The sequence below is a fragment of the Pavona decussata genome, unplaced genomic scaffold (genome assembly GCF_977016875.1).
Source record: "Pavona decussata unplaced genomic scaffold, jaPavDecu1.1 SCAFFOLD_95, whole genome shotgun sequence".
NCBI classification, from domain to species: Eukaryota; Metazoa; Cnidaria; class Anthozoa; order Scleractinia; family Agariciidae; genus Pavona; species Pavona decussata.
The window spans coordinates 1,422,812-1,444,006 of record NW_028145512.1 but is presented as its reverse complement, the minus strand read 5'-3'; the positions used below and the strand labels follow the sequence as shown (position 1 = coordinate 1,444,006).

The 21,195-nt window shown below is 40.2% G+C and overlaps 2 protein-coding genes across 2 annotated transcripts; one reads left to right on the top strand and one right to left on the bottom strand.

Annotated features, from left to right (window-relative positions):
- Positions 1 to 730: 730 nt before the first annotated feature.
- LOC146473033 (uncharacterized) lies at positions 731 to 15,763 on the bottom strand. Its single transcript, XM_085118765.1, has 4 exons — positions 15,118 to 15,763; positions 5,689 to 5,793; positions 5,178 to 5,283; positions 731 to 3,074 (listed from the first exon to the last, which is right to left on the bottom strand). Exons 1-4 carry the CDS (start codon positions 15,337 to 15,339, stop codon positions 1,942 to 1,944), a joined length of 1,566 nt encoding a protein of 521 aa, XP_084974891.1. The 5' UTR covers positions 15,340 to 15,763; the 3' UTR covers positions 731 to 1,941.
- Positions 6,032 to 15,111, top strand: LOC146473034 (uncharacterized). Its single transcript, XM_085118766.1, has 2 exons — positions 6,032 to 10,197; positions 12,890 to 15,111. Exon 1 carries the CDS (start codon positions 6,237 to 6,239, stop codon positions 7,665 to 7,667), a length of 1,431 nt encoding a protein of 476 aa, XP_084974892.1. The 5' UTR covers positions 6,032 to 6,236; the 3' UTR covers positions 7,668 to 10,197; positions 12,890 to 15,111.
- Positions 15,764 to 21,195: the final 5,432 nt, after the last annotated feature.

The window sequence follows — 21,195 nt, the reverse complement described above, 5'->3', positions numbered from 1 at the left end:
ACGTAACGCGATCTTCGTGACTCAAACTATTCCATTAGCAAAGATTGTTTTATAAATCTGTGAAACATACAGTTGGAATAAATGAATCAGCCCCAGCATCACGCGTAATGCCAGTGTAGCAGGCATCTTGTTTATTCATTAAACTCTCCCCTTTCCTACTCGGGATGTATTGTTCTGATTGTCTTCAACAACAGCAGGCCAATCAAAATCCATTCTTGTCGCTTATATCGCGAGGGAGGGGACCCACTCACCCCTACCTGTGTGACGTCAATGCATCATTTGACATATTTATTAAAGACGGATTAAGTCGCGCCATATTGTTTTAACATGTTCTGGACTCAAGTGTGCCGTTTTCAAACGGAAATTTCACCATTTTGAAGCGGTAAATCGAAAGAATAACTTCTAAGAAGCACCCGACACGTAAAACGGTGGAAATTGGTGAGTTCTTACTGAAGGAATCGCGCTTTGTTTGACAGTCTTAGGCCACGACGCGAGACAGAAAAGAGGTCATTGAGAAGCTTACGTTATCGTAATGGAATTTCACTGATTTCCGGTAAAAGTCTGAGTCGCGTAACACAAGGTAAACAACGTAACGCGATCGTCGTGACTCAAACTATTCCATTAGCAAGGATAGTTTTATCAATTGGCGAAGCATACAGTTGGAATAAATGAATCAGCCCCAGCATCACACGTAATGCCAGTATAGCAGGCATCTTGTTACATTCACGAATGACGTTCTTCAATCCTAATGCTTTATTGTACAAGTTTCAAATGACATCTCTAAGAAATCTCACTCATACCATTTCAAATGGTGTACAATACTACTCTGTATTTGCGTTTATTCCATCATTAACGACCCATTAACAACACTACAAATAACTGTTTGCTTGCCATATATTACACTCCCAGGGCATCCTCATTATGGGAGGAGCACTGATGAGGAGTTTTCAGCGTAACTGTTGCAAAATGTAGATTTTGTCTACATATGCAAACATTACCATTACCATTTATATGACTCTTGATTAGATCCTGGGATCCAGAAAAAAAAGTTGAACTTGTTAACGGTTCATTTCATAAAATTATTATTGTCCCTTTAATACCTTTAAATTTTCTTTGTTTTTTTTTTTTCTTTGTTTTTTTTTTTTTTGTCCACTTATCATTTATTTATTTGGTATGCATCTTAACAATTAACTTCACAGGATGGCAGTCTTCTAGACCAAAATTAAGATCAAAACAACAAAACAGCGAAACCTCGTGTTTGGTAAAGGAATCAATGCAATTCTCAATAACTGAGAATTGTATAAATTCCTTGAACAAATCCGGTTTTATTGTGTTTATGGAAACCCCACCCACCGTGTTGTTATTGCTGTTTTTTTAAAACATTGTTAGAAAATCAGATGAACATGACGGATCTTTTAACACAAAAACAAAAAAAATAAATAAAAAATTTTTTAAAAAAAAGACAAATCTGTTAATCCACACTTGATCCATGGAATGTAACAAAACAATTTCTTATTAACAATCTTCATCAAACACAACCAGAAGCATGCTAACATATGGTGAAGGGTTTCAAATCAACATTAAAAGCACCGCTTAGACTACATGTACACAATCATTAAGACTTAGCCCTTAGTCATAGCCCTTCCCATATAGAAATTCTTTATATTGAATCATACATGTTGAACCCAAACCTACAGTCTGTAGCTCAATGTTTCTTTTCATACAAAAGGCTACAAAAATAACACTTTCAGAATGTTTGATCAGTGCATTTTGTTTTAGTTATGAACCAACCTGTGGATTTTCTGTAGCCACATCTTCTTATGTACTATGAAGTCTTCCAGATGCACACAAGTTTTTGAATGTCTTTTCAGTCAGTCAACACATAATACATGTATTTCTGATTAATATTTTAATATAATTACAGTTGCTGAAAATTACTTTTCAGCTTCCTCCATCGTCAGCATTTGAGCTCTCATTGCCTGAGGAAGTGTCTGTTTGAATAGCAATACTCTCTGAGGAGTTTCGTGATTCTATGCTACAGTCATCACCATTTGACCCACTGTCACCATTAAAAGGGTTTGCATTGCCCTGACCCGCAAGATCTTTACGTAACCCACTGAACAATGGAAAGCCCAAAGCAGCAGCTGGCGCTTGGTATCCATAGGGAGGTATAGCTGGATGAACATACGGAAATGGAAAACCAAAGCCACTTGGTACTTGAGGTGGCATGCCAAACACTCCAGCACCTGGTGTGATCGTTGCAAATGGCATTGCCCCAGTACCATTAAGTGCTGGCCCTGGAGGCACAGGTAATGGAATATTGGGGTGCAAAACAACTGGAATGTAGTGAGTGCCTGCTGGATGGAGTGCATATGTCGGCAGGGTATAAGGAGGTGCAAGGAAAGGTGTACGTAATGGAACATTGCTGGCTTGGGGAAGCATGGAAGGGAATGGAGTAGTAGGATGGCCACTTGATTCTCCACCCCTGTTGGTATTCCCGCTACTGCCATTTGAGCCATTACCATTTTCAGGTTCCTTTCCTGAATTGCCTGGGATCTCTGACAAATCATCATCCAGGCATATTGCTGAATCACTCTGGTTTCCTCTTGAATTGTCTGAACTGTTCTCATTATCACTACTGTTGAAGGTAGAGTTCCCACTGATACTTCTACTCTGGGTTACCTTGCTGCCACTGCTGCTGCTGTGATGACCATGCAGTCTAGCTCTCTTGGCCTTGCCTCCACTGCCACTGCCACTCCTCTCTCCTCCACTTGATGATGTGGATGACGATGATGATGTAGTACCTTGAAAGCTTCGTTTGGATGCAGTACATTTGCCACTCTCGGTGCTGACCTTGCATTTTGAAGAGACTTCTGAACAAGACTCAGCCATCAACTGAACCTGGTGACGTAAGTGAGCCATAAGCCTCTGGAAACAGGGTTGTTGCATGTCCATTGCTTCCACATTGACCAGGAAGCGGAAAACTTCTTCTGTGCAGTCCTTGTAACCTCCAAAGTGATTCACTGGCTTAACATCTTCATCCTCATTGTCCTTGCCAGGTTCTGTTGTCTGGGCTGAAAATTCAACATACATGTACACATTAGTAAATTGTTATTGAACAAGCTTGAGGTCAGTGTTGGCCAAGCTTCATCTCTTTGCAAATTTATGAATTTACTAAGCCTATAAACTTAAAATAAATAAAAAAAAGATAAAATACACCAAGACCAATATTATTACAATACAGACCAAACAAGGTAGTTCAATAAAGATTTAATTATAATTATTATGGTCTCTACAAAGATTAATGTTGATGTATTTACAAAACAAATTTTCACACCATTTAAATTGTGGTCATGACACCCAGGTTAACAGTCTTCTATTGAACATTTTATTGAAAACACAATTCAGTGACATCAATAATTATTTGTGAGCATTGCAAAATAAAGATTGCCTAGGAAACCAATCAGAACACCTCCTTTACATTACAGATTAGTTCAGCCACATAGCGGTAGGCAGCCCTGTTCATAAAATTTAATGCTTTGTCCTGTCAATACAATTGCTTGGTTATTTGCCTCATTTTTCAGCATTTACTGGAAGAACACATTTTTTTAAATTTTTGTGCAGCTAGATAACAGAAAATGTTTGGGGTAAAGAGCTTTTAACTGTAGATTTTATAAGTTCAAAGGGCCATCAAAGATTACTAGGTCCCATCCACAAGTGCTTTTTCATTTGTAAACAGAAAGGTTTTTTAACGCAACCATTAAACCTAATGGCAATGACAGTTCAATTAATGTCCAGTGTATCAATTTGATGATCTTGCGCAATAAATTCCTCATACTCATGACTACCCTAGCAATCAAGACATTGAAGAGTACTCAACTGGGGTACCACTTCTGGCCATGAGCACTAACAGCACATTATTCATAGTTAGTATCATAAAAATCACAAAGTTTATGAATAGAATTGCCAAATGTTTATGAATTTAGCAAAAATGTGAATTTTTGAAGAGATCTTCTTCAAACTCAAGGAACTGCCTGCACACCTTACAGTTCTCTGTAGAAAGCAAATTTTGTTAATTTTTTTTAAATTACAACTTCAAATTTTTGGTAAATTTATTCCTGAACTCACTTAAAATTTAATCATGGCTAATATTTAAAAATGCCACACTAACTGTGAATATTTATGCTGTTGTCTGCCATGATTTGAAATTTCCACTAATGACTCAGGCTCTCAGAACTTAAACAAAATAGCAAATTGGTCATTACAAGTTTCAAGACTATGTTTCTTGGTGTTTATAAAGTAGCACGAAAAAGAGTCCCACAGAGTGTGTACAAAGATGCCTTTTAAGTGCCCCAACATGAGTACTAATGAGACTAAAATTAATTTCATTCTCCTCCCCAATTCTCTTGCATATTGTTAAGCCGAAAACCAGATCAAACTTTCACTTTTTAAATAACTCGCGCGCCATTTATATATCAAGCATACTTTTATCACTGTTTAATGTCAGTTGCATCTAAGTGCAACCGCATAACAAAAAGCATGACCTAATTTATATTCATGTTTTGTCACAAAATTATCATATTGTTTGGCCTTCAATTTGTTTGAGTTGTTTTGTAAGTCAACTTTGAATGAAAATGTGAATAAATAACCTTGGCTATGATAAATAATAATAATAATAATAATAATAATAATAATAATAACAACAACAGCGAAAAATTTTCAAGGCTACAAAACTTATAAAAATAATGTTCTTTAGGAGACACCTCCCATTTTTTACTATTCAGTCATCTTTATTGTTATATTAGAAATAGGAATTGCCACACTTATACAGTCGAATCTCTTCATTAAGGACACCAAGGGGACAGGGATAAGGTCCATATTATAGAGGTGTCTGTTTTAGAGAAGTAGGCTTTATATGGACTTCTGTCTCTCAGGGACCAAGAGTAATAGAGAGGTGTCCGTAAGGAGAGGTTCCACTGTACTACATTATTCCCTGTGTGGCAACAGTTTTGCGATGAAACCTAATTTAGGATGTTTGTTCGAACTTCAAATGTTTACAACAATTGACAGGTTACATTTACATGCAACTGACACTACCTCAGTGAATTTGTTTTCACATCACTTATACACACTGTAAATTAGACAATGTATTTACTGACACTGAATGTTATCCTAACCTTTTTTCATGTCCTTCTCTTGTTGTTCATTAAGGCGACTTTGAAGGGACTTCAAGTAATCTACTGTTAACTCCAGAATCTCTGCCTTCTCAAGCTTTCCAGACCCCTGTTCCAGGAATCAAAGTTGAAGTTAAATACCATCCTATATAAATTTATTCAGCTGTTGAAATAGCCAAAAAGATGACATTTATCTTGATTTGACAATGAGCTTTTAACCTAAGGGGATTCGACATATTGCAGATATTGAGAGACTCTGCCCGGAGGTTCAAACCTTGAACTAATTTTCACATACTTAATTATGTTTACCACCTTTCATATCCCTGAAGCAATGTCCCCTTTCTTAAAATTAAAGGTAATTAGCAAATGCAAATATGAATAAACATGGAATACTATATTAAATTAATTGCCAACATATTTATTATAACAGATTCTTTCAAAACCGCGCATGTAGAATGTAGATTTTTATTATACTTATTTATTTAATTAATAATAATCATTATTTACTATTTACCTGTTTGCTGTTAGTTTGTGCTGGTAGCAGTTGGGATAGTTCTCCCAATGATGTGTTAATACGATCTCGTCGCCTCTTTTCGATCACTTTGTGAGAGCACTCAGACTGCAAAGAAATCAGCGCCATTCAATATCAAATTATTAAAATAAAGAGAGCCATAACAGCTTAATAAGCAACCTCATTAATGCCCCCACTCTACACCACTTACAATTTTAGGCTAGAGACCTTACAAATACCTTAGAGACCTTTCAGATACAGATCTATAGGCATCAATATGCAAAAAAATTAAATTAACTAACTTAAAGACAGTTAACATTTGACACTCTCTCATCCACAGACCGAATTCACGATTTTTGTGAAAATTGATGTTCTCAGTACAGTTTATGCAGACGATGGGGAAATTGGTTATGTCGCGATAACTTTGGACAAGTTACCTGGGATTAGAGGGGACCTAGTACGAACAGACCCATCGTGGGAAAACTGGACCTTTGACAAGTTGACAGAAGCGTTGCGACTCTGGACGCGAAGAAATCCAATCATTAAACAAGATGACAGACATCAGCAAGATGAGAGAAACCACCGCAAATGACAGGAAGAGAGATAAGCCCCCATTTGGAGTGTTCAACACGCAACAAAGAAATGGTTCACGCACGCCATCTTGCGTGTATTGTGACGCGACAGAGCATAGGTCCTTCAACTGTCCCAATGCTGTTAATGTGGCAGAAAGACGGTCAATACTTCATCTAAAGAGGCTGTGCTTAAATTGTACCGGCCCTCATAGGGCTGAAAATTGTTGCAGCAAAATAGCATGCCAGAAATGCAGAAAGAAACACTACACATCAAATTGTGACAGCGATCAAAGGTCTGAAGGACTGTTGACAGCCCATCTATGTGGTAAAACAGAAGTTGTGTATCCTGTGGTTTTAGTCAATGTTAACGGAATTAAAACCAGAGCCTTATTAGACACCCGCGCTAGAAGTTCTTACGTCTCGGCTAAGTTAATCAACGCCTTGCATATGAAACCGGCTGAAACTCAAACTAAACAAATCGAAATGATGCTCAGTTCCATGACGACCAACATGGAGATATACAATGTCAATGTGACACCAATTAATGGCGATTTCAAGATGAGTGTGACAATGTCCAAGGTCGCCAAACCTGAGCTCATGATGCTGGAAAATCTCAAGTATGAAGAGCTAATGGAGAAGTACACGCACTTGAGTGGCGTTTACATGGACGACATGGACACCAAGGCACATCTTCCAGTCCATCTAGTGTTGGGTGCTTCAGAGTATGCAAAGATTAAAACTAGTACTTCACCAAAGATTGGCTTGTCAGGTTACCCTGTGGCAGAAAAGACCACACTGGGCTGGACAATCATGTCACCAGGTCACGAACACGAAACCAGCACAACACTCCTCAAGGCAACCAGTGCAGATTTTGAAAAGCTGTGTTGCTTAGATGTCCTTGGCCTTGCAGACTCATCGGCAAATGACCAAGATGTGGTCTATTCTAAGTTCAAGGAAGAGCTGATACGTCATCTGGACGGATTTTACCAAACTGGTCATCCACCATTGCCTACAAACAAGTCTGATAGTCTTAAAACACTTCAGCAGCTTCTAAAGAAACTAGAACGCTCCAACACCTATGACCAGTATGACACCATTATCAAGGAACAGCGAGAAGAAGGGGTTGTCAAGTTAGCCCCCGCCAAACGAAAAGGGACAGAATTTTACATACCTCACAGAGCCATAATTCGAGAAAACGCAGACACGACCAAGTTAAGAATCGTTTACGACACCTCAGCCAGAGAAAACCCCAGCCAGCCATCTTTGAACGACTGCATGTCTTCATCCTGGACCACCCTTACAGAACCTGCTATGGAATGTCTTAATCAGAGCTCACTTCTACCCTCTATTGCTAACCGGAGACCTGCAGAAAGCTTTCTTACAAGTACGCATAAAAGAAGAAGAGCGTGACGCCTTAAGATTTCACTGGAATTTAAAGGACACTCTGAAATAGAGACTTTACGATTCACCAGGGCCCTGTTAGGGCTTACGTCATCACCTTTCCTGTTAGGAGGGGTTATCAAGCAGCATTTGAAAGTGTGGGAAGGACGAGAGTCAGAGTTAGTCACTCAAATCAGGAAGAGCCTCTACGTCAATGATGTAATCACTGGAGCACTGACAGTACAACAAACTCAGAAGCAGAAAGAAAAGGAGACCAAGATCTTCAGCGACGCTCAATTCACCCTGCACAAATGGAAGTCAAACGCCGCTGAGTTAGAACAGCCTGCTGAACTACACCGCAATGAAGAACAGAGCTTCGCAAAGCAACAATTAGGAACCAAGACCACCGAAACAAAGCTACTGGGATTACCTTGGGATCCAATGCAGACACGTTGAACGTTTGTTTTCCGCAAGAAAAAGAAGAAACAACCAAGAGGGGCGCCCTCCCTTATTTAGCCAAAATATATGACCCACTGGGACTAGTATCACCCATGACGCTTCGGTGCAAGTTTGTATTCAGAGACATATGTGAAACAAAGCAACCTTGGGACACGCCTCTCTCAGTAGAGTTAGAGAAGAGCTGGAGGAAGTTGTGTATCCATCTTCCGGAACGCGTGAATGTGAAGCGCACAATTGCACCATTCAGAGAAGCAATTGATTCTATCCAACTCCACGCCTTTGGAGATGCAAGCTCAAAAGGGGTCTGCCCAGCGGTCTACGCGGTTGTCAGTCAAGAGTCAGGAACCTCTCAGGGTCTCATCACGTCTAAGTCATAGCCATCAAAGAAGAACCTAACTATTCCCAGACTGGAGTTAGTTGCAGGCCACATGGCGGTTAACCTGGCTGTAAACATTCGTAATGCACTGCAAAGTTGTGATCCTGTTGTTCACTGTTGGTGAGACAGCACAGTTGCCCTTTGCTGGATTCAAGGCATTGGAGAATACCGCCAGTTAGTTGCAAACGGAGTGCAAAACATCCAACAGCATCGAGGAAATCGTCTGGCTCCACGTGCCAACATATCAGAACCCAGCAGACCTGGGAAGTAGGGGTGGAACCGTGACCAGTACGTCGCTATGGATACATGGACCCCGTGGTTATCTAATCCAGATCAGTGGCCTAAAAACATTGAAGTTAAACCTTCCTCTGAATCTCGAGCAGAAGCCAAAGTAACAAAGGAAATCCTAACTATTGCCCTACCAAAGAACGATGTGTTCGATGAGATTTTGGAAAACTTTAGCCTGTTGAAAACTTTGCGCATCTGCGCATGGATCAGTAGACTTCTCGCCAACTGCAAAAACTCGAAGTCAACAAGATTGGAAGGACCGCTGACCACAGAGGAAATAAAGTGCCAGGAAGTCTGGTGGACGAAATGTTCCCAAGCCGAAGCCACATGCGCCAATAATTTCCAAGCAGACAAGCTTCAACTTAATTTGCTGTCACGGAACAACAGCATACTTGAGTGTAGAGGAAGAATTGTTGGTGCCTACCCCACCTACCTTCCTGACGACAACTTGTTTACCTACAAGTTTGTTCAACAAGCCACCTTCCGACCATTCACGGGGGAGTCATACTTACCATGACAAAGGTCAGAGAAACCCACTGGGTACCTCGCTTGAGAAGATTGACAACAAAAGTCAGAGTATGCCCATATGTACCGTATAATATATAGTGTTATAACCAGTGCGAATAAATAATAAAACAGCAGGGAAAAAAAAAGTCATCAAAAGCTGTTGGGGCTGCAAAAGATTCCAAGCTCAGGCTTACCAGACACCACTGCCAAGTGATTTGCCACTCACACGCACCCAAGGAGTGACGCCCTACCAGACGATTGCAGTTGACTTCGCTGGTCCCATTAAATATCGATTGACACTGAAAACAGAGGGAAAAGCTTACCTAGTTCTTTACACGTGTAGCCTTACATGAGGAGTATATCTCGATCTCCTCCCAAGCCTAGAGACGGACAAATTTCTCACAAGTTTGAAAGGGTTCATAGCCAGGTGTGGTCGCCTGCAGGTGATCTACTCCGACAATGGAAAGCACGTTAAAGGCCGCTGCTGATTGGATTAGAAAAGTCCGAAAGGAAGAGAAATTCCACCACTACCTTGCCAAGCATGACATTGCCTGGAGATTTAACCTCGGCCGAGCCCCATGGTGGGGTGGCCAATTCAAAAGGCTCGTAGGCATTTCAAGTCTGCCTTTCGTAAGGCAGCGGGTAATGGAACATTAACCTGGAGGGAATTGTCTGGTATCGTACTCGATGTAGAAATTGCCATAAATGGTCGCCCACTGAGTTACCTTGAGGATGATGTTGAGATGCCAGTGCTTACACCAAGCTCTATGCTGCACCTTCAACCAACCCAGCGCCCCGGGCTAAGTCCACACCACCTTCAGGAGACAGATCTTAGGAGGAGAGCCAAGTACCTCTTTAGGTGTAAAGAAGCGATGTGGTCTAGGTGGTCGAAAGAGTACGTGCAGAGTTTAAGAGAGCAGCACAGAAGAAGTGGGGGAGAGCAGACTTCACACCCCTCAGTCTGAGATGTAGTAATTATGCAGGACGAGTCTCGAAATCGACACTCATGGAACTTGGAATCGTGGATGAGCTGATTGTAGGATGTGACAGGATTATACGTGCTGCCAAGATGCGAGCAGGAAAGGGAGTAATGGAACAGGCCATGCAGCACCTCCACCCACTCGAGTTATCGGTCGACCGCAAGCCCATGGCAAGCTCAAGCCTAAACCAGGTAGCCCCAGCTTTCAGGCCAACACGGGCTGCAGCAGCAACTGCAAATGAGCTTATCCAGGAAATTGCACGTGCAGAAGAATCCAGTGACATTTAAAAGAACAATGAACTGAGAACACTTTAACTTTAGTTTTGTTTGATTAAACTCGGACATGATTAACTAGGGATCAGTCTCGAAAGAGAACATATATTCCATAGCAAGAAATATATTGGGGGAGTGTGTCGGAGACTGAGGCTAGTATTTGTGATTGCATGATTGTGCAGACTTGAGTTGACGACACAAAACCCACATGATGGATCAAATTAGTTCGATAAGTGATTTTGTTAAATAGCAGTGAATGATATGGGTCAAGGACCGGAAATTTACCCGTTCAGTATAAACGATAAAGCGCTTGTGATTTTAAGTTAAGTCGTTGAGTTGTTGTCGTTGTTGACCCTGTAAACCAGTCGTGAGATCGCAAGAGCTGTGACCTGTTGAGTTTGAACCTTTGAGAGCTATTCCAAGCCATTAAACCTATCAGTGGACCTGTGAGTATAACTTGCCTTGAATTATTCCTTTTTCTTTGTGACATTTGTGGGGAATTGATTCCTGGAGGTAAGCGTTTCCCACAACACAGAAGAATTGCCTAATCATTCTATAGCATAATCAAAGCACAGGAGGAAAATACTAAGCTCCTGCAACACAAACCTCACAGTCACAAGGCGGAGCGGAGCGATGACAAAAACACAGATGTGACTACAATTTAACGCATTGCATAGCTTTCAAAGAAGCTACATTGCTAAAGAAAGGATCAAGAGACAAACAACCGTGATTGGAAACACAACATCTTGCCACAAAAGCAAATAGCCGGGCCCGGCAATACAAACGTTGCAAGATTATGATAACTACATGGTTAAAATCCTATCCTTACAAAGATAAAATGAGAGGCTATACTGTCACCGAACACACTGAAATGAGCCATTCCAGGCCTAAACAAAATGCCACAAACGGCTTAAGAACGACAGTTAGTAAACACAAACAACAAGAGGTCCAGTATAGATAGAATGACCTTTTGAGATCAAAATACAAACAAGCGACGGTTAAGCACATGGCTTTGTTCAGTGACTATCGCGCAAATCATCCAAATCATAAATGGCATATGATAAGAAGAAACTCCAGCACTAACAGAACATTTACAGGGAGCACCGCTCATTTGATAGAGAAAAGGGTGTTCTCTTAAAGACATAGCTGTGAGAACTTTTATTTAGGCTGAAACACACACATGAGAGTCGCACTTGCCTGTCAACCCCATTATTACCATATTAAATGTGAGCAATTTCTTTGCTCCTGTGCTTTGTTCTAAGGTTTTGCACCCTTTTCTTGCTAGAGGACTTCTGTCTGGCGAAGGAACAGTAGTTGGTAAGAGTCGCTTCAATCTGCCTGAACCACCATCACCTTTGATCGCGGTGGCTTCCTTCTCTCTTTCCAGCTTTGAGTGGATGAAATTATAAAGTTCGAATGCATTCCTTTATTTTCCTTCCACATGCAGGCATGGCATACACGATCAGAAAACATGTCTGATCGGTCTATTTTCAATCTGATCCTTGAGGAAAGTTCTGCTAAAGTCACATTTTGACATCCTTCACGCTTCGAAGAGTTGATTTGAAAAGGTTTTGGGTAGAGGTATAAGAAGTCTTCTGAAATTCCCGGTAATTAATCTTCCGCTGGCAAGAGCACAATCTACAGTTATCATTTCCCGCTAACTTTACAACCGAGAAGGATTCATTGCGCCATCTGATTGGTTGGGTTAATTGGATATCGACAGGTTGTCAAATATGTAAATTTTGGGGGCGGCAGTCTAAAATGACCGGAATCTGGGCAGGCGGTTCCTTCCCTGCTCGTTGACGCGGCTTAGCCGTGACTGTTGCGGTTTTCGCCTTATTTACCCCGCAGCTGCACCACTTGTTTTGGCCCCGCTTTCCCGCACACTAAAACCGACAGCTATGCAGGCTAGGGGTGATGGATCTGGCTGGCAATACAATTACCAATGTTATTCAATTAATATATTTTATTTATTTATAACAATTTAATGGCACAAATCAATAAATAAAAAGCAAACAATATCTAAAATAGCCATAAGAATAATCTGTAAAATTTAAGGGTGAAAACACCTCATACTGAGACAGATCACCCTTTACCAAAACAAAAAATGTAGGGACAATAAATGACAATTAAACTAGCCATAGAGTTAGAGTAAGTAAATTAATGAAATTATTTAAATTATAATGAAATCACATGACAGTCGGTAAGCGCAGAATTCAGTCTACAGTTGATCGATATAGCTTTCTTATTCCATTCCGAGCTATTGCTGGGCTGTGTTTCAACAATTTACAGACACTGACAATAGCCGCACACTTTAAGTGTCTTCTTGAGCCTAAAACTACAAGTGCTGCATGAGGATTTCGATCAGAGGATGTGGAAAACTCACAAAGATTTATACTCATTGTTACCTAGCAGAGAAACAGGTCCGAGGTCGGAAAAACATTGTATCCCTAACACTACAGTTTCCACTCGGTGAGCATGAAAGAACAATTTGAAATGCAGCCAGACCATGTTGGCATATTTAAAACCCAGAATGTAAACAGCAGCTGTCCATAAATTGCACGACCTCCAGAGTAGTAATGGATCTAACGCTGGTCAAAGTTGCGCAAATCGGGAGAGGGAATTTGAGTCCAGTCGGCCAAAGCATTGGAGTCTTTACTGTGAACCTCACGCACAAAGATCGCTATATTCTGGTAAATAGATTAATACTTATAGTCACCGTGCTAGGTTGTGAACTTGGTAAAACAAAAGGATGAAACAGAAAACAAAACTTCAGGCCTTACATAATACTTTGCTAAATATTTTACTATGCTTTCAATAAGCACTGAACATGCAATTTCTCTTGCTTGGCACAACCAATCACAAAATGTAGATGTCAATAACGTATGAAAACTTAGTTTTGACCGTTGCTGAAATCTTATTGGTTTATTTAAATTTCAGATGCCCGGACCATATGGCAGAATGTTATCCTGTTGTCAAGTCCGTAAATCGTAAGCTTTCAGAATTGTAGAATTTACAGGACGCTGGGTTGAGTTCACCACGACAGGTTGACAAGATCTCGATCGACTTTATTCATATGGAAGATCCTTGTATTTCAATTCAAAATGGCTGCCGCATCTCATTTGTGAATTTTCAAGGTGTTAGTTTGCAGTTCTTGGAAGGAAAACACAGGTTTTTAATACTGTAAATCAAAAGAACAACTTCTACGGACCACTCGGTTGCTTTAAAAGAGGAAATCAGTGAGTTCATAACGAAGAAATTCCTGTTCAAGATTGTGTCAAGGCGAAACATATGCGATCACAGAGCTCCTGTGCTCCTGGGAATCCACTTTAAAAAATACTGCAGGTTTAAATGTGAATTTCACCGTGCTTTATATTAAATTGATCGATTTGTCATACAATTTCAATTATTAAAAACTGAATCATTGTATAATGCAATTCGAGGTACTTGATTGGCTTAGCGGCCATGGTATATGAGCAATTATACCATGGCCCAGAAATGGCGACCATTAAATTTTCTGTTGTTTATTCTTGCATAAAACAATTATTCAACTTGCGCTTGTTGGATATGAGATGATTATAGCCAACTCGGTGCTACGCGCCTCGTTGGCTATCTATCATCTCATATCCAACGCGCGCTCGTAGAATAATTGTTAAATAGCTTTGGCGAAATTTTCGAAAAAAAGTATTCCGTTTTATAGAGTCAAGAAATTGTGCTTTAGTGACTTACGGTTCTCTTGGATTGGTCACCTTCACGTAGCTTCACTCGAGGCAAAAATTCAACAAATTTGCTTTTCAGGCGTGAAAACAGGTCTGTCTGAATAAATTCTTTATTAAGAAAGCTTAAATTTGTCTGTTTATCTGTGCGTCTTGATTCACGGAATTTCTTCACCATGCGATCTTGTGTAAACCATGGGAGAGCCAAACCATATCTATTACTGTCCCCAAACCGAAATCCTCCAGCGCATACCAAATTTTCCCATATGACAACACGATCAAATTACGCTGCACAATTTTGGCACTGACTAGAGCTGGTCATTTACCCCTCTGAATTTCATACAACATTGCTTTTTTACTGCAATATTCTACAAAAATAAAGCAGTAGCCACATGCAGTCATAGACTGCCTTTTATTTTTATTTATTTATTTATTTATTTATTTATTTATTTATTTATTTATTTTTTGTGGTGAAAAAATAGGGGGGCCATGGACTGGGTCCATAGACTGGGTCAATATAAGTGGTCCATGGACCCGCTCTAAAATTAAAGGGGTCCATGCACCCTGGGTCCATGTTTAGTCCTTGCCCTTCGATCATTGAATACATGGAGAACTTGATAAATTACAAGGGAATAAAATGTAATAAATTGTGAACCAAATCAGTAGCGTACGATTTGTAGGAAGCATCAGGGTTACAGGAACTCCAACATAAATAATATTCCTTTCCAACCTCCTTGAGACGAATTTGACGAAGTCAGTAATGTTTTCCACTGGTAATACTATTTTCTGTAACTTACTGCTACATGTTACTATAATTTTACTTTCGTGCTTTGGATCAGTCCAGCTCTGTACATGAATTCGTAACAAAACTTTGCAACTTACCCCTCGATCTTTCTTTTTCGCGGAAATTGCGTCGCCTCCGTCACCAGAACAAATCGACTGGTCTCCATCTTCCATGACAACAACATCGGTTCGCTTGCCTTTAAGGATGTTAATCACGTTTGTTTCTACGCTTTGGAGTGTCGTCGCACCAAATCTTCCTTGAGAAAATTCGTTGGAGGCATTGGAATTTGCGCAACTGTCCGCGGTTCCAGACCTTTGCATTCCCGCTTTCGATTTGAACAACGACGGTAGTCAAGAACGCGACTTCACAGAACTGAAGAAAGTATGTCTATTTGGTATGTTTCCAGAGTATTTTTGTAAAGTTCTTCGCTGAATTACAGGAGATTTCAAGACATAACCAACCAACGAAAAGTAAACAGCCAAATTCCCTCCGAAGAAACATCTGAGCGCTTCTTTCAGTTAAAACACGAGACTTCAAAACTGGCACGAGAGTTGCGTTATATAACAAACTAAACATCATAACAAAAGATAAGTACAACGCGTGAGAAACACTCCGTTCCCTCAAATCGGAACATTTTCACCAGTTTTAGTGGCTTTAGAATAAAAAAACCCCATGTTATGCACATTTAAAACGATAGATCTGCGACATTTGCTTCGAAATTTAGCTTTCAAACTCGAGTCTCTTCAAGTTGATTCACGGTTTCCGGTATGCGTGAACTCATAATCTCGTGTATTCTTGAGGTTTTCTTTCGTGCCCAATCTTCTAAACGGAAACGACGGCCACTCGTGATCTTCTTTCACACATGTGCTTGTGTAACAAAATCTACCCACTCCACAAAAGGCAGTGGAATTTCATTTTAGGTTTACTGTAGAAAAAGCATGTTTTTTATAAATTTAAAAAATTTATATCAAACTCATTTACTACAGTAAATCTAAAAGTGAATGTCTTAAGTGTACCTTTCTTATTTTTTATATATATTGATAGCCCTCATTCGAGATGCTCAATAATTTATGTATGTGTGTGTAAATGCATGCATGTATGTACTTTTGTACTGGGAAGTTATGTTTGTAAAATGAGAGTAACACTTCCGTTCAAGCGGAAACATCTTGCCCTCAGCTGCAGGACTCACGTTCTGGCTTTTCTCACCGCTGTTCACGTGTACACGTGACTTCCTTGTAACTCGTGAGTTTGGGCATTTTTCGTACTTTCCGGCCGTCTTTTTAATATATACCCTGGCGGCTATGCGTTCAGATGGTGAAAAGCGACGCGAAGAAACAATAGCGAGCAGACAAAAACGCTGAACAAATGTTTCCATGAAACATGGATTTGTTGAAGGGCCACTCGGTGGCTAGTCTCCTACGCAGGTGTCGTCACGCAACACTAAGAACGGTTGACTGTTAGCCAGGATTTGCTTAACTGGCATCTCTGGTTTCACGCACGTTTGTTTGGGCAACCCACGTTTGTTAGGCCTGCCGTGACCCTCCACGAGCTACTACTTTCGTCATAAGACCAAACGTTAACGAAATCTCGCTTGAAACAGTACACAGTCAAACCCCCTGGGGGAACTCCCATATAAAAGTGACAGTGGTGATGGTCGGAAATTAAAAAAAAAAGAAAACATCTAAAAGGTTGGCGTGGTCCGAACAATGTTTTTCCCCTTAGAGGTACCAAATCAGTTGCCTGACATTTACTTCCTCTCATATTTTCGGCTCAATACGCTAAAAGGACCTAAAAGGTACCACCATGCCTCTGACGGAAGTCATTTTAAATTTTAGCACCCTAAGGGATACCAAACCAGGAAAAGGCACGACGATCACCCCCGGGAGTCAAACACTCCATATTTACTTTCGTAAGCGTTTTTGATTGAAGGATGCCCGCTTTGGACAGAGTCACGGCTGGGCTGATATCGCTGCTAAAGTACTGCGGTTTCCCTCTCACACCAAAAAAAACAAAAACAAAAAAACCATAGACGCGCGAAACAGCATACTACGTACTCATGTGACCAAAAAACAAGCAAGAAATGGCTTTTTGTTTTTTTCTGCTAAGTTTGACAATTATTTCTTCAATGAAGCAGAATTTTTCTAGTGCTAAGTATTTGACTATTTTCTTGTTAAAAAATTCAATATTTTTGCATTTGCTGTGCTAATTCTTCGGCTTTCTTTTCGCACCTGCTCAAGATATGTTCTGTAACTGCGTTGATGGTTTCATCCATACTGTCACGTGTACGACATTTTAATAATCACAGTTCTTATGACGTATTTAGAGGCCTCAATGAGTTTATACCGGCTTGATATTTAAAAGCACCTAAAACAAGTAATCTACAATATAATGAAATAAACTATGTAAACCTAGCTAAAATAATTTAAAAAAAGACTAAACTTAGACAAGGAGTCTGCGTTTATGATTTGGTTTGGCATCTTGGCGCGGTAAATGGAAAATGCGCGGTCCCCATAAACCATTCAGTGCTCATGCATTCGTCCTCCAGCAAAGCTTTACATTCACTGGCTAAATATGTATACGATATTTCACCTTCATATATAAATCACCTTGCTATTAATTATATAACGAACTCAAATCGTGTGAAAACATGCGCGTTTCCATGTATACAAGCTTACTAAACAGAAGTCAGGGCTCGCGAAGTGGGTTTTGGAGTGGGGGAGGGGGGGAGGGGATAAAGCGAACGCGTTAGCGTGAGGGGGTCCGGGGGTATACTAACCCGGAAAAAATTTAACTTCAGTCTTCTGATATGGCTAGAATTGCATCAAAAACTGTCAACACTGATGTAAATTTTTAATCGTATCAACCAAAATGTGCCGGTTTTCTTTTCTTTTGAAGTAAGGAGTCAATGCTTCAGTCTGGCTCTTACAATTGACCAACACAACAGCTGATGAAGCAGAAAATTTTGACTTGTTTTCTTGTGGAAGCTAGCAGCTTGTGAAGACTCAGTTTCGTTGTTCATGTTTCCATGCGTAAATCATATGTGCTTCTTTGTTTGTTATGACAGTGGGATTTATTGATCCAGGATGACTTTAGCTGTAAATAATTCTCCGTTTCAAATATTTACGCGCGCGTAACGGCGACAAGTATAGCTTTCATGAATGAATGCCTCTGTGCAAAAACTCCCTCGAATTTATTCAGTGATGAAACTTCATCTTCATGAAACACCGATCCAAGAACGAATGAAAATAGAAACAACAGAATGAAACTCCACTATTTCACGGTTGAAATCTAGTCATCCGTGCAGCAGCAAAACTAACGACAAACTGTCTGAAATTGTCGGAGAAAACCATATGCTTAATAATATGTAAGGTAAGTTGTTTCTGTAAGTGACGGATATGGTTAAGTAAAATAAAATAAAAATATTTTTTAACCATCCAAAAAGTGGGGGGGGGGGGGGGCAAAGACTGGCCCCAGCCCCTCCCCCTCCGCAGTCCCTGGAAGAGGGTGTCTGAAGAACAAAGAGGAAAGCTTAAAAAAAATAATGTGTACACGTGTTGTGAAGCTAATGTAAGCTGTGCTGTGGACAGGTTTGCCTACTTCCTTTAACCTTGGGTTGTGCTTCCTCGAAGGTTGGAACCACCTGGCCTTGGTTGAATTACAGTCGTAAACAAAGGCATGTTTACAGCACACTATAAAGTAAAGCGTGATTTGAGTGATACTCTTAGAAAGATGTAGAATAGACGTAGAATTGAGTAGAATTGTTGTAGAGTTGATGTAGTGAAGATCCAGGCCTTAAAGAATAAAGAAGAGCTACAAAGATTCCTGGTGCCTCTCTGCTAAGCCAAGCGAATGTGCTACACACGACTGTTTCCGCAGAAGGACCCAGTTCTTTAAAGCTTTCATTAGTGAACAAAAACACGATTTTCCTTGACCGGAATAAACACTGGAAAATATTTTCTCAGTGTTACCAGAGCAACAACAGGTGCAGCTTTTTTCACAGACAAACAACCGAGGACCCCTGCAGCAAGAGGGATAGCCTGCCACCCCCAAGAAAGCTTGCTCGCAGGCTACAAGAGGAAAGCCGAGAAGCTTAGCCCTTTTAGGACGCTGAGAATTCTTTCGCCGGGTGTTCTGGGCATTGAAATCGATAGAAAGAATTTCATCGAATTATTTCAGTGGTCAGTAAGAACATTTGGTCTGCCTGGGACAGAGAGAAGCTTGGCCATTTTAGGCTGCGACGTCGACTGTATCAAAGTAAAAAGTCTTGTGAAGGAAAGTTTTGCTTTTCTCATTTAACTAATTGCGACAGCGACGTGATATTTCACTTAATGCACGAAGCTTTCAAGGCGGCAAGGGAATCGTCCAATATTTTGATAACAAATTTGCTCCTCACTGAAATTCAATTGATGCAAATCGAGAAAGATATAAAGATCTTTTTCAAGTTTCCTTTCTCTACCCAAATTATTTTAGTATTTTCTCCGTCTGGTGCGGCAAGGACCATCTAATCATTCTGGTTTTGTGAAATAGTGGTTTGCGAGATCGTTGGTCAAGCCCCGCGGTAACCATTATCTATTTCAGAGAAACCTCATTGTGATCTCGTTTTCCTTCTTACAAGTGCGGACGGCTAGTTCAGGGCAAGATAATATCAAAAGACTTTACATTTTGAGAAACGTCTAGTCTTTCTGATAAAGAACCTAACAGAATGCCGGATTCATAGCTCGATCATGCGTTATGCGCACTAAAGCCTTTTGTAAGCACCTTTTTTTAGATTCAAGCTTATTCGATCTGGTAACATCTAACAATTATGTCACAGGGAAACCAAACCAGAAAAAAAATCCAGACCAGTACAATTAGGATAAGCAGATAATGAGTTATGACTTGATGTGCGACTGAACTGAGTTGGTCAACCAGTAAAATGGAACCATTATGCCGATAGGAAATCATAGCTTGAAGAACTGACGGGAGTCAAATTCCCATTCAGTCATTCTCCATTTGATTTTCGTGAATGCTGGGACTAAGTTTAAAAAAACTCAAGCGACACTTCATTTTGACTCATTCTGTAGTTTATTCAGGTTTAATCAAGCAAAAATTATACGCCGTTTGTCCAACCCAGATTCCGCGTTTGAGCTGAACCCAGGGATCAACTAATTTTCAAGGGATCAGGGATCAAGATTTATAAAGATTTTGGAATCAGAGATCAAAATTTAAGGCCAAAATGTGGGATCAGTTGGGAAAAAAGTACACCTCGTTACGACCCTGTTGTTTAGTTTACCAAACATGCAGTACATAGAGTGCGCGCATTTCAAGTGAAGCCCTATTGGATGATTTGATCAAGAGAGTTGACCATAAAGTCTCCAAGAGATCACTATACGGGCTTACTAGATGCAACTTCAACAAAATGATCAACATTTTTTGTCATTTAAATAGCAGTAAATTAAGATTGTAATTTGTTTAAGCTGACTTACTCTAAATTCAACCTTTTTACAAATATACCGCTGTATACAGTCATTTCAACTAACGTTGCATGAAGCTAAAAGACAAGACCGAAAGTTTACGTGGGATTTTTATGAATAAATTCATCAAAATCAGTCATGCCTGGAGAAAACAACAGGTTGTAATTAGCAGTACAATGACCAGCACGTGCAGGGATGATTTTGATGAGATTATTCATAAAAAATAATCCCACAAGACATTGCGGTCTTGTCTTTTAGCTTGATTTTAATCCGACAACGTTAATTGAAATAGCTGTAACTCACTGACAACTGAAAGAGCTACATTCATTACACAACCGCAAGTTTTCCCCGAGCGACCGTTGGATAAAAGTTGTTGGATAGACAGCCGAGGCGGCGTGCGCCGAGATGCTACGACCATTCCATATCAACACGCGCGAGTGGCATAATTAAGGATTATTACCAGATCTTGCGGATTTCATTTGGCTGAGAAGACCAGAAGACGATCTATATTGTAATAGTCGCTATTTCTTAGGCATGGTATAAATAAACAATAGCCTCCATTTGGTGCGAAAATATGCTCAGATATTTGTCCGCGGACATTATCTGTTCCGAGAAGCGAACAGTTTTCCGAGAGCGAAGCTGAAGGAAAACTGTGAGCTTCGAGGAGCAGATAATGTCCAAGGACAAATATCTGAGCATATTTTTTAAGTCAAATGGAGGCTA